Source organism: Tenrec ecaudatus, chromosome 3, assembly GCF_050624435.1.
Source record: "Tenrec ecaudatus isolate mTenEca1 chromosome 3, mTenEca1.hap1, whole genome shotgun sequence".
NCBI classification, from domain to species: Eukaryota; Metazoa; Chordata; class Mammalia; order Afrosoricida; family Tenrecidae; genus Tenrec; species Tenrec ecaudatus.
Window position 1 is genome coordinate 161,276,020 of NC_134532.1, and position 18,167 is coordinate 161,294,186.

The window sequence follows — 18,167 nt, forward strand, 5'->3', positions numbered from 1 at the left end:
AGAATTAAGTGAGAAATGAGTGCCAGTAAATTGCCAGGGCTGTCATTTGGATCACTGACTCGCATCTTGGTTTTGCAGGACTCTAAACCACCAGAATTTCAATGTGGAGCACAATTGATTTGTACTGAGTTGACTTTGCAAATCTGATGGGTTAAAACTGCTTAGGGAACAGGAAGGACCACAGGAAATGAGAGCAAAAGCCAGCAAGCGTGTGGATAACCTTTGCCCTCCCATCTCCTTGCCCCATCATGCAAATTAACATATGACAACCCACATTATATAAACAATTGAAAAGAGACAAATGGGAAACAAAAGAGAGCATTAAGAGCATCACAAATGGAAATTTGCCCATTATGTAGTTATTTGATATTCAGAGTAGGCAAGCCTATTAGCTTTAGCCAGTTAGAAGGTGACATTAATTGTCAGCTTTACCTGAGATTGTCAGACATTAGTACCATTTTTAAATAAAGATACAAAGTATTGCTCTAACAAGTCATGTTATGGATATTTAACATTAGTGCATCGTGATAACAATAGCTGGCAGCTATATTCATTAATAGCATCCAGGAAGCCTGGGTAATAACACATTAAAATCACAGCGTGCCCAGATTTTAGAGGCAATTGTGGATTATAATCTATCAAGGGTTTGGTTGTCCATCTCTCAGAGGCATAAGTGACAAAAATGACTCCATTATGCACTGCAGGATAAAACTGTAGAAGCAATGTACATACAGTGGATAAAACTGCATCTGCTTTCTAGAATAACTGTAGGAAAATTTGTATTTTTCAGATAAAATCACATGCTTTTAACAGTTATTCTACCTTAATGAGTGAAACATTACCTCACCAGGACATGAAAGGAGTCAATCTTTTAAAGACCACTGGGCAAAGCCAGTTTTCATTCCTAGGGGACGTGCGGACGCAGGGAATTGCACACGGGAACTTTAGTCGGTCAGTGCCCGATCACTGCTTTCTGAAGCAGTTATTGTTATACTCAGCCTCTGATTCTAGTTTCAATTATTGATAGCTTCTACTGCAAACATGCTATGCAGTGAGCACAGACTGGATGGGAGCAAATCAAATATCCTTCCCTAAGGGGGTTATGCAAATTTGTTTCTTCTTGTAAATTATATCATTACTTCTTTTTGCAAATAAACATGTTTTTCTTGACATAGAGAAAAAGTAATTATTTTCCCTTTTCACTCTTCAAATTTGCCGAAAGTTTTAATGATAGTGGTATAAACTCAGAATGACCTAGTAACCAAAAGCTATAGGAAGTAAATATTAAAACCTACTCCCTCCCCATCTTGATTTTGTGAAAGTAATATTAATTAAGTCAAATGATACCATTTGAAGAAAAAAATCTATGTAGAACAGCAGGAGCTTAAGTGGTTTTGCTCGACTGTGTTCTGTGCTAGACTGTGTTCTGTGCTGCTAACCGCCAGGTCAGCAGTTCAAACCCACCAGTCACTGGCCACGAAAGCTGAGGCTCTCTGGTCCCTGACAGATTTGTACCTTCAATAGCCTACAGAGGTGCCCTACGGGTTGGACTAGGTGCCATGACACTGACTTTTTTTATTTAAATGTACAATCTATTATTCATTATCAACTTTCATGCCTGCTCAACTGCTAAAATCTCTATTTGCTAATCAGACATCTAAGGCCTGAGGGTAAGAAGGCAAAATAAACTGAAATGATCCATATTAACTCTGTCATGACTTATAATACAAAAAAGAATAACTACAAATAAAGTTACACAGTCAAAGTATTTATGGAGACAGGCTTATGTCTTGGATCAAAAGTTATATAAATTCACTATTAAATAAAAGAATGAATTGGATACAACCAGAATTTAATATAACCAGTGATTTCTTTTGGAATATCCTGGTTCTACAGAAAGGACACAAAAAAATTAAGCAGTGAAGTCTCATCCCTTTTACTAATGAGAAACATATTTAAAGAAACATGTAACTTGAAGCCTTACCTTGTTCAAACTGCGCGCAGCGCTGTCTTTCCCCCCTGGGGTCAAGTTCCGGAGCTGGACGTCTAGGAGACCAACGAGCTGATCCATGGCTCGGACGGAGTAGGTGATGTCCCCGGCGTTCAGATGATTCCTTGTCTGTTCAGCAAGTTCTCTAGCAATGTTGGCAGCTGTCTCTCCAGATTTCAACTACCGTTTAGAAAATGAAAAAAAAAAAGAAAATATTTCTATGTCTCTTTTGACAATTATTTACATGGAAGTTATAACCATTGAGGTAAGAAACAGCTATGAAACTCCATCTTCACCTGGAATATAGACCAAAAATGTCCTGCAAATACATCTCTCTCTCTTAAATTAAATCTGACTGCAAATTCATGTCTCAAGAAGTGTCTTTAAGGAACTTTACTTCCAAAAATTATTTTAACTTTAATCACCCATTTAGGTGCTGAAGTCTAAGATTTGCTTTACTATATTCTCTGTGAATTTCTAATTTGGACTTTAATGAGTGTGTCTTATGCATTCTACATATTCTAAACTGACACACACATGTACATAGTCTTTTCCATTGTGGCTAGTTTAACATTTAGTTCAAAATTAAACTTCACTGCCTCCTAAACTATGTGAAAAATTTTACTCAAAATGAAATTCTTGCATTTCAAAGTGGTTTTATTCTTATTGCTAACATAATGATAAAGTGATTCTGCTCTGCTCTCAGTAGTCCAGGTAGGAAACTATTGCTTGGTTTCTAGTATTTTGGAATTATGAGGCCTTTTTCCTTTTTCAAGTATAATCTGCAAGAGCAGGAAGCTAATACTCAAGAGATAGTAAAAGATATAAAGATTAAGTCCCATGTTCAGTTGAACTAATTTGGTAAACCTGGTTAGTAATAAGAGAGGAATATGTATTGATTTTGAAGGAAGGTGCAAGAAACTAAACACATAGCAAGCAATAACAAAAATATAATTCAGTAGTAAATAAGTTTAATTTTTGAGGCTATCATGTTCTCTATTAAAGCTAATAAAAAATTAAAGCACAATAAACTCTAAAATAAGTTTGTTGCATACCTAAAAATATAAGCTAAAATCAAACTCATTGGCATCAAGTCAATAGACTCCAACTCATAATAGCTCTATGTAAGTTTCCAAGGCTAGAGTCTCCAGAAGCAGAGTTTCATTTTTCTCCCTTGGAAAAGCTGGTGGATTTGAACCACCAACCTTTCGGTTAGCAGTACAACTGTAACTCACTACACCAGCAGGGCTCCTCTTTCCTTTACTAGAGGACGTAATTTAAGACACCATCCTTTGTTGTCTTTGTGTGGCAGTTATATAATTGTCAATTTAGGATTAAGCATGTAGGGGTAGAGTCTGGCCTGTCAACCAGGTCATAGCCGACGAGGCTTCTGTGTGGGCATAGCCTCCCCCTAAGGATTCTGGGAATTCTGGTATTTCCTCCTTGGAGGTGGGAGACTCTCTGCTCATACCCTGGGAGACATAGCAGCTGACAAGACACATGGACCCACCCTGATGCAGCTCTGGGTGCTGGAGAAGCCATGCGGAGACCCTGCCAGCGCTGAGATGTTTCCAATGCCACTGGATCCAAAGACTTTTACCCACTGGCCTGTGATTTTCTGCATTCGGCATCATTGCATTTGTTTCGTGACTCTGAAGAGGGCTTTATAGATTGGTATTGAATATGTGGGCTAATATCAGACTTACAGACTTGACCTGGACTGGGCTGGGATGTTCTCTCAATGTGCAATTGCTCTTGTATATAAATCTCTTTCTATACACATATAAGAGTCCATGGATTTGTTTCTCTAGTCTACCCAGACTAACACACCATGGATATATAAAGGCCGCACCATACAGTTCTAACACACATGCCCTCTATTTCCTGATGGAGCTTGTTAGAAGCAGGAAGACCTGCTGTGACATTTAGACATTTTCAGCTTCCGGCTCAGGACCCTATATTTGGACACCTCTGTCTGATCTTTGGATTTTAATTGAACAGCATCACCACCATGTGAGGCATTTCCTCAAAGTTTCATTGATTTTCTGTGGCACATTGCAGCAAACTGCAGAATCTAAGGCCTTTATGGAATATTCTCAAGGGAGGGGTGGGGGAAATGGAGCAGAATAGCATCTTGGAAGAGTTGGACATTTGGGACATCATTAATCTCTAACTCCTTGAAACTAGTATGATTAATTTATCTAAAAGAAATTTTCATCCCAAAATGATATACAAAAGCACACGCATGTGTGTGTGAATATACATATACACATATAAATATGTTCTTAAACATAATCATACTACATCAGGATATAAGTGTAGAACTTGTAAAAAATTAATTGGCTAAATGAAATATATTTGGACACTTATATGTAGATGATTTTTAAACATTCAGGAAAAAAAATTAAAAGGTGGGATTAAAAGAGAAATCCTTATCTATATTGTTTAAATTTCATAAAAGGGTCATCTTAATACCTAACAAGAATATATTATTGTACAATTGTTTTTTTACTTTACAGCTACACTGAGTGCAGTGAATGTGTGTAAAGTAGAGTTGGGACTACAGACATGATACCTGTAAGAATCTAATGAAAAAGACATATTCAAAGATAAGAAATCCACTGTACCCATAATAAAATGTTTTAAAAAAAATCCCTTGACTTGCTCCTGGGAACTGTCCAGTCAGAAGCAATCATAAAGGTCCAAGAGGACTCATGAGTATAACAGAGGGAAGTTCTAAAAATAAAAATGTCTGATGATTGGGGAAAAAAAAGACAAACATGCAAATAATGCTTAAGAGAGTGAAGACTATAATCGACATTCAAGAAGCCTGGGAAGACATTTCTGTCATGCAGCATCAAAGAGAATATGATGTATGTAAAACGCAAGAGATCATCGGTATATGAAAACCAGGATTGATGAATCTATATGAGTAGCAAGTAAAATAAGGGTTTCAGGTTCAGGGGCGGGGTGAGGGGGGGGATGGGTTATAGCAGTGATGGTTGGGGATCAAATGGAGATGATGTCAAGGAGTCCAGGAAGGACAAGAATGTGTGGAATCTGATTGTGGTAGGAACTGCACAACTTCTTGATGTGATTGAGTTACGGAATGATACTATATATGAAAAATTAGTTAATTAATTTTAAGAAAGAAAGGATAAAAGTGACTTTCAGAAGAGACTCTGAAGGGTGAGAATCAAAGTCTGCAATTGAATATAAACAGAACATGTGTATTTGTTGACTAATAAGGTAAACTAAAATGGATTACCCATAGTATCATGCAAAGTGTTCAGAGCATGTGAAATTATCTTTTGAATTTTCTGTACTGTATAGTGGCTAGTGGATAGCCTCATTTTGTGTGTGTACTCGTTACTTAATAAAAATGATAAATTTGGGGTGGGAGAGAAATCCACTGTAGAGCACAGTAGCATTCAGGGTACACTTAAAAGTCACAATAGTTCTTTCCAATTATCACAAAGTGACACACATGTAAGTATAAAGCATGGGGTTTATTTTTACAAATACTTTAGTCATTGACTGATCATCTACTAAATTAATTGATTGCTAAAAACCAGAACCTATTAATTAGAGAAGTGAGATACCCTGTCATTGACTCCATTCTGACTCATAGAGACCCAATAGAGAATGCAGAATTGCCTCTGTGGCGTTCCAAGAAGATAAGCCTTAACACCAAAGCAGTGGTTCTCAGCCTTCTGAATCCCGCGATCCTTTCATACAATCCTCATGTTATGGCGACCCCGTGGTGGGTGTATCTGCATGTGGGTAGACCCGCCTGGGGATGGTTAGAGGAGCGGTGTCTCGTTTCCTAAAATCAGTGGAAATATGGTCTTTGAGACCCCTGTGAGAGTTGTTCGACTCCTAAAGAGCTCGCGACCCCCAGCGGTTGAGAACCATTGCTACAGGAATAGAAAGCCTCCTCTTTTTCTTGCAGAATAGCTCGTGGTTTGAACCGCCGACCTTCTAGTTAACAGGCCAACACATTACCCACTACACCACCAGGACTCTTCAATGAACTATGTATTTACTAAAAATTCACATTCAATGCTTCATCAAAAAGTCATAAGGCATGAAAAAATAAGTTGGTTAAACACAAAGTTCTTTGGAAAGTGGATTGTTAAAGATGCAGTTAAGATACAATTTAACACCTTATTATTTTATCTCCCTTTAACGTATTTTAAATTTGTTCTGGTTTTGAAGATTTTCTGCTTTCTTTTTGACTGAGGTTTTTCTCAGTCTTACTTTGTTATTATTGTCAGGTGTTTTTTTGGGGGGTGGGGTGGGTGGGTATTTCGGTATATGAAACCCAGGATAAGTAAATCTATAGAAACAGTAACTGGATTAATATTCTCTTGGGGGTATGACAAGGAGGCTCAGGGTGTGGGGGATGGTGAGCTAATAACAATGAGTACAAGGAAGAAAAAAATGTTTCAAAATCGATTGTGGTGATGATTGTACAACTCTTCTTAATATGATTGAGCTATTTTCTTATATGACGTGTAAATTATATGCCAATAAAATGGATAAAATGCATGATAAACACTTTGTAGAATCCTTTTGCATGAATATTCATATAATTTTCGGACATTCTTTTAACGAATGCAACATTTACAAGGCCTCAAATTTGCTGTAGTTTTGAACCTTTCCTATTATGATGATGGTCACTATGTTCTTAGGATTCTTGACTTTGTTGAACAATCTTTGCTAAATCAGCTGCCATGAGTCCATCCTGGCTCATGGAACCTCATTCAGGTCAGCATGATCCCGTCCTTCACAGGGCTTTAATGGCAATTTTTTTTTTAAGGTAGATGGCAGGGACAAAAAAATGAGGAGCTGCTACCAAGGGCTCAAGTAGAAAGAAAATGTTTTGAAAATGATGATGGCAACACATGCATAAATGTGCTTGACACGATGGATAGTACTGTGGATTGTGATAAGAGTTGTATGAGCCCCCAATAAAATGATTTCAAAGAAAGAAAGTAGATGGCAAGACCTTACTAACAGCATGTCCGTAAGTGGACACCCTTAAATGTTTGTATCACCAGGGACTCAATGATTTGCTATCAGTATTATTTTACTATTATTACTTTATCTCCGTCTACGTCTTTGTTCCTGTCCTATTAGAAAAAGGAATGCGTGAATCCCAGTGTCTTTTGGTCCACTTAAAGGGGTTACGGTTAAAAAAACAACAAACCCACTATCATGATCACAATTCTACCTTACATATCCGGCTGGACCGGAGAAAGTACACTGGCACAGACAGGAACTGGATACACAGGGGATCCAGGACAGATAAACCCCTCAGTACCAGTAGTGAGAGAGGCGATACCAGGAGAGTGGAGGGAAGGTATGGTAGAAAGGGGGAACCAATGACAAGGATCTACATATAACCCCCTCCCTGGGAGACAGACAATAGAAAATTGAGTGAAGGGAGATGTCTGACAATGTAAGACATGACAAAATAATAATAATTTATAAATTATCAAGGGTTCATGAGGGAAGGAGGTGGGAAGGGAGGGGGAAAATAAGGAGCTAATAACAAGGGCTCAAGTAGAAAGCAAATGTTTTGAGAATGATGAGGGAAAAAAATGTACACAAGTGCTTGACACAATGAATGGATGTAGGGATTGTGATGAGAGTTGTACGAGCCCCCAATAAAATGATTTCAAAAAAAATTAAATGTACTACACATGGCAATAAGTTTTCTTTTTTTTTTGAAGAATAAAGAAGGATTTTCACTTAATGATGTAACACAAATGCTGACAATTTATATTCACATATAACTGTTCTCTCCCATTCACATTCATGAGATTAGTGAATCAGGAAGAATTCCTGCAATCACTACAGGGAGCACTGCCTCTGGGACACAGAAACTACTTCCACGAATAAATGGCAGCGTGAGGGCACTTTAAAAGTGGTGGGGGAAATGGAATTGAAAGATGATGGTGTTTTTCACTAACTTTTGCACCACCCTTGAACATTTCTCTTAAAAAAAGGTCTTCATTCTCAATTTACAAGGAAGTTGGAATTTGCAAGACATTATTTAAAATGTATGTTGAATTACAAATATACAAGTCTAGATAATAAGTAAAAGACATATAATATAGCACCATTGTATGGTTTATATTATATATAAAATTATGAAATATGAAAACGTGTGCCTAAAGTTAAATAATTAATTAATTATTAATTAGTTAAATAAATAATTATTCTTTCTGATCCTTACTTAAATCATAGCAAAAGTCTTTCATTCATTTAATAATTGTTCAAACATTTGCTTTTTCCTGAAAAAGCAAATTTATAATGTTAACACACATACCTCACTTGTAACAACAGACCTTTATAAAAGGTATTAGGAGTCCTTGATTCATGTAAATAGTGTTCAAACAAAAGGGTGTTTGTTCAAATCTACCAAGAGGCATCTGAGAACAAAGGTCTTGAAATCCCTATGTTTGGGAAACAGAACTGGAAGAGAGTGTATGAGGACAAACTCTCAACATTCATACGCTAAGGAGTCTGGGAGGCCAAGGCTCCAGTGGAAGACACCTCCACATTCATGGGTTAGAGATGCATCCCGCCTACATTATCCTAAATTATCCCCCATGATGTCCCCCCATAATAAGGCCCAATCTCATGTGCTGTTTGCAAACACATGTTCACCGACTAGCCACTGAGAGGTCAACGGCTTGAAGGTTATCTGCCTGAAGGTTGTCTTATGGTTGTCAGCCATCTAAGGCAATGAGACCCTATTGTGAGTCCCACCTTAAGGGTAGGATCCACTCCCTTCTGATAAGGATAATGGATTGTTCCCCTGAGGGAGAGCTCTAAGGCTCCTAAGGTCAAGCCAACCCAGGGATGACCAAGGTTAGGCTGTCATCTTGGCTCTAGAACTCACAGATCTTGTTACATGTGTGCCTTCCTGTCACATGTGTGCCCACAGGGCCTCCCCTTCCTAGTGCATGCACATCCTTAACTCATCCCCCTCCTGTTATGCGTATGCCTACTGTCCAACCCCTTCCTGTTACACATGTGCATACTGTGGCCTGTGTGCCCCAGATTACATACATTCATGAAATTATATTACTCGTTCTCTCTGCGCTGACCTGGCTCCCAAAGCCATGGTGCTCTGGAGTTGAGCACATGCATGCTTTATTTTGTCTGACGTCTCTTTAATTTTACCTCTCAATTACACAACCGCCCCTTGGACCCATTTGGTTGTGGGGAGACTGGTCCCCCACACCCATGGAATGCAGTGAGACTCATGGCATTACCTGAGACATGCATGACTTGTCAACTGGTAAAGAGGTAGTATGAGAAAGGTACTATGCCCTTAGGAAGTGGATGAGAGGGCAAAGCCAAATAAACGTTCAGCATAAGTGATGAGTAACCAGGTAACATGCAATACAATAAGGGCTCGGAGGACAAAGGGAACTCCAAGTAAACACAAACAAACAACAAAACCCGCCATGGAGCCAAGGACACAGTAGACCTACCCCTGTGGGTTTCCAAGACTACAATTCCTACAGGAGCAGAAAGCTTCATCTTTCTACTGCACGGTAGTTGGTGGCTTCCAACTGCTGACCAGGTGGTTAGTAGCCCAGCACATAGCTACTCCATCAGCAGGGAAGGCTATGAGGATGCCATAGGAAAAGTAAAGTCCCACCTGGCTTTGGAAGACATGTTACATAGATACAATAAGGAAAAGAACATATTTCTCCCAAATTCAGAATCAAATATTGACATGATATGCATATAAGAGTGGGTATTGGATGCACATGAAATTGAGTTCTAAAAAGGTTATTATATATTTTAGTGTATTGTTCATTCAGCCTGTATAAATTTGTTTCTTTTTTCAAAATGATTGTAAATTTGCAGGTCTCTTATTTTAGTTCTTTCCATGTCAAGGCTAGTCGAGGTAAGAATGATTAATAATAACACATGGTCAATTCAAAAGGCGCAGGAATGGCGGAACAAGCTGGAAAAGGCGGGGCTGACACCACGCCCACCGTGGTGTACTCCAGCGCACCTCCTGTGAGGATGTGACTGGGGCCTGGATCGGGGATTCCAGGAACAAGCCGGGTCTAGCTGTGCTGCATGAGGGCACACTGACCGCTGCCTCCCTCACTCACACAGGTGGCATCATCAGGCTGTGACCTGATTGACAGGCTAGACTCCACCCCTGACTTATTTATCAAGTGCATAGAAGACCGGGAAGCGGGACCTGCACCTGGCTCCCTCCATGGGGATGGCAGTAGTGTAGGAGCCTGAGTTACCTGGAGCGGGCTGGTGTGGGGAGCCAATATAAATTTCTAAAAGCACTATGCTATTTTGTAATACAATGGTGAATAAAATTTAATAGCATCAAGTTTATATCTTAACCAGGAAGACAGGGGTTAATAAGTTAATTTTACAAATATATATTTAGCTATCATTTTGGTTAGTGTAATACAGAATCTCAGTGTGGTAGCACAGTTTAAAGGCATGGTCACTTGCTTTAGGAAGTTCGGAAGTCTCAGGCTAGTGAGTTTGGCGACTGCACCTCAGGTTGGCAGTGGGAACGCAGCCTGCACTGCTGTGCCATCGAAATGCCTGGCCACCGGTAAAGATTACAGCCCAGAAAACCCTGTCGAGCAGGTCTACTCAGTCCAATATGGCATCATTCTGATTAGAAAGTGACTCAACTGTAGCGCTTTTTGGTTTTGTTAGAAAGGGAGGCCTTTAGGAAAGGCTTCTCTGTGGAGCATCTTTATTAAAATGGAATTGAGAAGAAGGCATTAGGTTAAGGTCAGTTTGAGGGCTTCAGGCAGAGAGGTTTGAGGTTTTAGAAAGAGCACTGTATTTGGAGTTTCAGAAACTGGAGCGCTCAAAAAAGGAGCCTACTAAGAACGCCTACTTTGGAAGTCATAATAATGATTTTAGAAATTATTCTAAGAGCAAAGGGGAACTATTAAATAGTCTATGTAATTTTTACACATATACTAGGCACTTTATATGTTTTTTAAAAACATTCGACCCTCTGAAATGCAGACTATCAGTTTCCTATGCACGTGATATGTGGGCGTGCATTATACACATAGATTATGTTACATGGGAGAGGAATTTGCAAGTGAGGAATGGCTTGATAACGTTTTCCCTTGAAGATAATCTCAGGAGAATAGATTGACGGCTTTGGTGGAAGTGGATGGGCTGCAGCAGGGAAAGAGAAGTGGGCTAGGAAGGGAAAAGAAGTAGCCTTATTGGAGATGGATTTATAGGTACACCATGTGGCTTAACAGCTAATTGCATGTCAAAGTTACAGGACAGGAAGACATCAAGAGCCATTCCCAGGTCTCTAGCACATAAGGCTGGTGATGGTGCATTAACCAGTGTAAGACAAGAAAGTAAAAATGAATTATGCTAAGGTAGGCTACACCTCATAAGGCAGGCCTAAGTTTTGTTTTTCTAACAAAGTTGCCCTCTTCCCCGAAATAATGCTGACCACAGCTGGAAAAGTCCTGAGCGACCGCATCTGGAGAGTTCCCTGTCACCGCACCTGGAAAGTCCCAAGTCCCAAGAATGGAGCCAGCCAACCTAAGACCTATGTGACCAGTTGTCTCCAGATAAAGTCATTGAACAAAGGGAGGGTGAGGGGGATGGTTTTTCCCAGTTTATGTAACCTGTAAAGAGTTTTAAAACTTGGCTTGTGCCCCACCCTGGGTCCTTGTCTTTGGTGGCCACTGCATTGGTACCTTAGGACTTGGGCCCTAGCTCGAGCTAGTCAATAACTCCTTTGTTGTTTGCAGCCTCGGTGACTCTGCCTCTCTGTTCCTGGGGCCAAGGGACAGCCAGCAGTAACACGAGACTTGTCCCTAATGACAGTTACCTCACTATTGATGGCTCAGTTCAAAGACCTGCCGAGCTGTGGAATACAGAAGGTTAGTCCCCAGCTTGTCCACTCATATTATATGCCAAACCTAGCATGCTGCTTGCTAATACATGGTCCATTACTATAGGCTTGGTGGTCACTGCTTAGAGGTTATCTGCCTGAGGGTTATCAGCCATCTAGAGCCATCAGACCCTACAGCCTGCCCCACCCTAGGTGGGGCCCACTCCCTTCGGAGAAGAATAATGTATTGAGTGTATTGTCCCCCTGAAGGAGAGCTCAAGACAAGGTCAAGCCAACTCAAGGAGGATCAAGGGTAGGCTGCCATCTTGACTTTTAAGTCCACTCATCTTGTCACATTTACACCTCTAGTGCCCCCCTTTCCTATTGTATGTAAACCCCTAGCTTGTCCCCCTCCTGTTGCACGTGTGCCTATGGTACAACCCCTTCCTGTTATGATCTAATTAGGGGGGTTTGCACGTCCTCTAGATGAATATAAGTCATGATTGGAAATGTATTCTCTCTCTCTGCAGGGACCTGGCTGCTGAGATCATGGCCATCCAGGAGGTGAGCAATTGTATGTCTTGTCTGATATCTCCTTAATTTTACCCCTCAATTACACAACTGCCCCTTGGACCCATTCTCTTGTGGGGGCCCACACCGACCTCTGTCCTCACTGGCTGTATTTTCTTCAGTGTGCTTCAAGTTACTCTCTGATCAGCCAACTTAATTTTCTCAGTAAAGTTGTCATTATTGTTTTTAGTGCCTTGGACAGAGTTCTGATCCTATGTACAGCTTTGTTCTACATCATACCTCACTGTTGCTATGTCTGAGTCCATCAGGGCAGGCACAGTGTCGACTCCAACTCTTGAAGGGTCTTGCTCTTTTCTGCTGATCTTCTTCTTTCTACTTTACCAAGTGTGATACACCTTTCCAGGGACTGGTCTCTGGAAACATGTCCAGAGTACATAGGACAAAGGCTCACTTCCCTCTCTTATAAGAAGCATTCTGATTCTATTTCTTCCAGAAACTGATTTGTTTGTTCTTCTGGCATTCCACAGTACTTCCAATATTCTTTGCCAATATCATAATTCAAATGCATCAATTGAATTATAATTTAACTATACTGATGACATTTCCATATAAGATATACACATATCTAAAATCTTATCAAATGTCTTCTGTGCACAGAGGCTGCATTAAAGCAAAATTATTCACTATCCTAGCTAAAAGACCTCATTAAAATGTTTCAATAATACCAGTTTTTTAGAAATGAGCAAATACTGAGAAAACATGAGTTGCGTAGTGACTAGTACACTACTGCCTGCAACTGTAGGATGGGATTATATCTAGGTCTTGATTAAAGTAGAGTCCATTTTTATGGCAGAGACCAATACTATTTGCATTTCAGATTTTGGCAGAAGTCAAAACCAATTTTCTTTGAAGTCGGTTTTGACAGTTCATGACATTTTATCAAATATTAATCTAAGTCCTAAACATTCATTTCATGAGTACTTATTTTGTTGAGTACATTGTTACAGAATTACCATTTCTTTAGAAGATGTACCCATTTTAATATTAATCTGAGTCAACTGGGTTTAGAAACCAAAGGGTCCAAGCAGTAACAGTACGGTTCTCAGCTATAGCCAGCATCTCCATCCACTTCTCCATCTCCACTGAGCATAACGTGACGCTCGCCCTCTCAAGAAGTCTCACTGAAACCTCCCCTCGCTCTTCACCGGTCTGCTGGTGCCACAGCCAATCAGAGGGCTGCACGGACTCCTTTTAGACATGATACTTTATTTCTGTCCCCAGAGGTTATCAACGCGGATTCCTTTGTTGGCGCTTCTTTCTTCACCTTCCTGTGTGGCCTCAAGTCTGTCGCTCTCTGTCTCTTCCTCTCTCTAACTCTCCCTTTCTTATGTTCAGCTCTTCTCTGGACTGTCTTCCAATCTCCCCTCATCCTGCTCCCTTTACTCTCATTCCCCTCTAAACACTTGGACAGGTTGTTAATTCTAATAAAACCTGCTAATTGAAACCCATGCTCTGGGTTCACTTTCCTTTTATTCCCATTCTAACAGAAACAAGCACGGACTTCTATCTAACAATTTAATAGAGGTTAAAAAGTTTGAAATCTTGGAAAATTGGCCAAGATTTGACAAAATAAAGAGGCAATTTACTTTCATTCCATGGCCTAAGGAGCTTAACAAACGGAGATTTTCAAAACCAGAAGACAGGATTCAACTTAGTCTCTCAGGACAAATAATTAGCTTATTTGTACTGAAAAATTAGAATCTCTCATGGTCTTATGGATTTGGTTTTGATCGAGTAACTACCAGGTCTAAGGTTCAAACTCACTAGGAGCTTCTGGAGAGAAAGATGAGACTATCTGTTCTTGTAAAGATTCACAGTATCTGAAGGTCCATGAGAAAACCTATGAGTTAGAATTAATTCAGTGGCAGTGAGTATATATATCTATATCAAGATAGAAGCTTATTGGAGAGTAGTAGATCTTCACATTCTTTTGATCAAAATATTGAGAAATAATCCTACATCTGTCAACAATTTGTGTGCAAACAAAAGAAATGGAGCTAGGTTTGTTAGAATTCTTTTTTCATTTTCTTTTCTTTTTTTACATTTTATTAGGGGCTCATACAACTCTTATCACAATCTACACATATACATACATCAATTGTATAAAGCACATCCACACATTCCTTGCCCTAATCACTCTCAAAGCATTTGCTCTCCACTTAAGCCCTGGAATATTTATTTTTTTAAGATTTTTCCCAGTGACAATTGAGGCATTCCTTTCAGTTCTTATACTCTCATCCGTAGAAAGCCTGGGGCAGGCAATTGAATAGGGAGCTAGCTGAACCCACTTTACATGCAAATAAATAAAGAAGCTATTCAGAAAGGTTAGTTCACAGAATTTTAAATTTTTTAAAAAACCTGGAAAAATTATCAAGTGAAATGAACACATTAAAGCTAAGCAAAATATAAATTATAAACTCCCCTTAAAAAAATAAGTCCAAGCTAGAAATCAAGCTGGAGCCAAGACATTAAGGAATGTGAAAAAATGGGATGTTTCCCTAATGTACATTAATAAAGCTCTCTGCTAATGCTTTGAACTTCACTAAAAGATGAAGAAAAAAACCCAATACATTTGAATACAGATACATATACCCATCTATCTTTACCTACCTTCCTAAGCTAACCTAACCTAACCTAACCTACTCATCTATCAATCAGTATGGCAGGTAAAGGCTTATTCTCTTAATTAAATCTCATTGTTCCGAAAGTATTCTGGCTAGTTTGGGGGAGCAATAATTTCTTCATGATATCCTGATTTTAAAGCTTACATATTTTTCAAGTGAAATGTAATCCATTTTTTATTACCACAAAAACTTGAACTTGTCGCTTTACCAGTATTTAGGAGCCTACATTCATTTGTGAGTCAGAAACTTTTGTATGCTTTCTCCTTCTGAGACAGAGCAGGGAAGCACAAACAGAGACCGCTTGAAACTTGGGACTACTTTTCATTCTTTGCACGACATTTTTCAGCATCCCTTTGCTCAGGACTGGAATCCCCGGTATCTATCCTACGCTGTGGGTATCTATAAGTGCCTCTTCTTCCTCCCAGTCAAATGTGCTCGCTAAATTCCCTTTTTTAAAAATCTCTGAAACCCTCAGGAAACAGCCCTTGCGTTGTCTTTATGTCTAACCAACATTTGCTCTCGGTCAAAGACAAGAGCCCGATTCCAGTATCACCTTCTCATGTGACAGGAAGGAGAAAGAAGAGCGAAAGACAGTTTTCGCTTCTGAAAGACAATGCAAATATGAAGTTTCATTTTCCCAACTAAAGTAATTGTCTTAATTTATCTGTGGACTTATCCAGGAACCCTGGTGGCCTAGTGGGCTACAAGTGGTCTTGCTAACCTGAGCCAGTAGTTCGAGCCACCAGCCACCCTGGAGGAGAAAGTGGAGGCTTTCTACTCCCATAAGAAGTTACATGTCAGAAAGCCAGAGCCGTTTTTCTCTGTCCTATGGGGTTGCTATGAGTCAGAATTGACTACGTATCAGTGTGTTTGTTTGTTTGTTTATGTTGTTGTTTTTAGTTTATTCTTGTAGTCCACATCTCATTTATCATTCATGGAATATTAATGAAATAACAAAAGTAATAATCCATCTCATTAAAATATTTTACTATACAGAGCAAAATAGTTGCCCATTCAACAATTTCTACACATCCAGTGACGTTGGATATATGCTTTACATTGTGTCAATAGTCTCATTATTTCCATTATAGTTGTTCTACTTCAATTAATATTGCACCGAAATCTCCCAACCTTCTCGTCTGTGTTTTAGCACAATTGTCCGTTTGGTCTCATACGTAACAACTTTTCTTGGGAGAGTTTTGCCTGGTTTTATTTCTGAAAAAGCCTTTGGTGCAGGGACTCCCTAATAACACATCCTACTATGGTCCCGTGGTCAAAAAGTGGTGTTTCTCCAAACTGTTTACAAGATAAAACCATTTTTGCTTCCTGCCCCTCTCCCGAAAAGAATTTGTTCCAAAGGACGACATTGACTCTGCAGCTCTGGGAGATGGACATATTTAATCAGAGCACACGGGAGCAGATGAAGGGGCAGGAGGAGAGAGTGGAGCACAGCCTGACCCACCAGGCCGTGATGATGATGTTCCTGAGTAGAGCAGCCAGTCCACAGAGAACAACATGGCTGGCCCCACTATGAGACATGATGCCCCTCAGTGACTAAGGGCGATACAGGGGACAGCACCGGAGACACAGTGTGGGAATTGCACCTGACCTGATCCCACCACACCGAGGCAAATCACTGGGGGAGTGCAGCGGAACAGCAAGGGAATGGAGTGGCAAGGTCCCCAGGGAATGCTGAAAGTGGACTTTGGGGCCAGGGCGTGGTGCCCCAACAGACTGGACTGGAAAACGCTCCTAAGGGCCAGCAAATGATCCCTGAACTAACTACAAGCTTTTCTCTTGTGAACTGTTTTGTTCTGTTCTTTGTCAGTGGTTTGTTTTTGTTGTTTTGTTGTCTGGTTGTATACTGTTGCTTTGTTTTCCTCTGTTTGTTTTCCTCTGTCTTCCTCTGTTTTCGTGCATGTTAGTGACTCCACAGGTCTGTCTGAATAGGACAGGCTGGATGAACTATCTGGAGGAAAAACAACGGGACCGACAGTTCTGGGGGGACTTGGGGTGGGGGGATAGGGGGGGGTAAGGAAGTGGTGTTAACAAACCCAGGGACAAGGGAAAAACATGGGACCCCAAATGGTAGAGAAGGGGGAGTGGCTGGCCTGGTGGGAAATGATCAAGGGTAAGGGTGCTTAGAGAAGAGGTATACTCTAGCCCAGGTGGCGATGAAGCATGGTAGTAGGGCAGGAGGAAAGTCAAGGGAGATGGAGGAAAGAGCTAGGAGTCAAAGGGCATTCATGGAGGTCTAGACAAAGACATGTACATGCAAATATATATAGGAGGATGGGGAAATAGATATATGTGTCTATATTTATAGGTCAAGTATTAAGGTGGCGGAAGGACCTTGGGCCTCTACTCAAACACTCCCTCAATGCAGGAATACCTTCTTTTTTTAAATTGGAACTCTATGATGCTCACTCTCCCGACACAACGGCTGGAGTCAAAGTGGGTGAACAAGTAAATGTGGTAAAGAAAGCTGATGGTGCCCGGCTATCAAAAGAGATAGTGACTGGGGTCTTAAAGGTTTGAAGATAAACAAGCGGCCATCTAGCTCAGAAGCAACAAAGTCCACATGAGAGAACACACCAGCCTGTGTGATCGAGTGGTCCCAAAGGGATCAGTTACCAGGCATCAAAGAACAAAAAATCATATCATTGACTGCCCACCTCCATGATAGGATCGCTGAAGACAAATGGGTGCATAAGCAAATGTGGTGAAGAAAGCTGATGGTGCCCGGCTATCAAAAGAGATAGCGTCTGGGGTCTTAAAAGCTTGAAGGTGAACAAGCGGCCATCTAGCTCAGAAGCAAATAAGCCCACATGGAAGAAGCACACCGGCCAGTGCGATCACGAGGTGCCCAAGGGACCAGGTATAAGGCATCATGCAAAAAAAAAAAAAGATATAAGTGTGTGTATGTATGTGTATATATGTGTATATGTATATATGTATGTGTATATATGTATATATATCATATTAAATGAAGGGGGAAGTGCAGAGTGGAGACCCAAGGCCCAAGTGTCGACCAATGGAGATCCCCTCATAGAGGGGTTTAGGAGAGGAGATGGGTTAA

General features: G+C 40.3%; 1 protein-coding gene across 8 annotated transcripts in view; it reads right to left on the reverse strand.

Moving 5' to 3' along the window:
* ADGRL3 (adhesion G protein-coupled receptor L3) overlaps positions 1-18,167 on the reverse strand; it is a 1,168,212-nt gene that overhangs the window by 375,347 nt on the left and 774,698 nt on the right. For all 8 annotated transcript variants that reach the window (XM_075544262.1, XM_075544264.1, XM_075544263.1 and 5 more), the window contains one exon: positions 1,985-2,170. In XM_075544262.1, the coding sequence (XP_075400377.1) occupies positions 1,985-2,170 (186 nt within the window). The remainder of the gene's footprint in view (positions 1-1,984; positions 2,171-18,167) is intronic.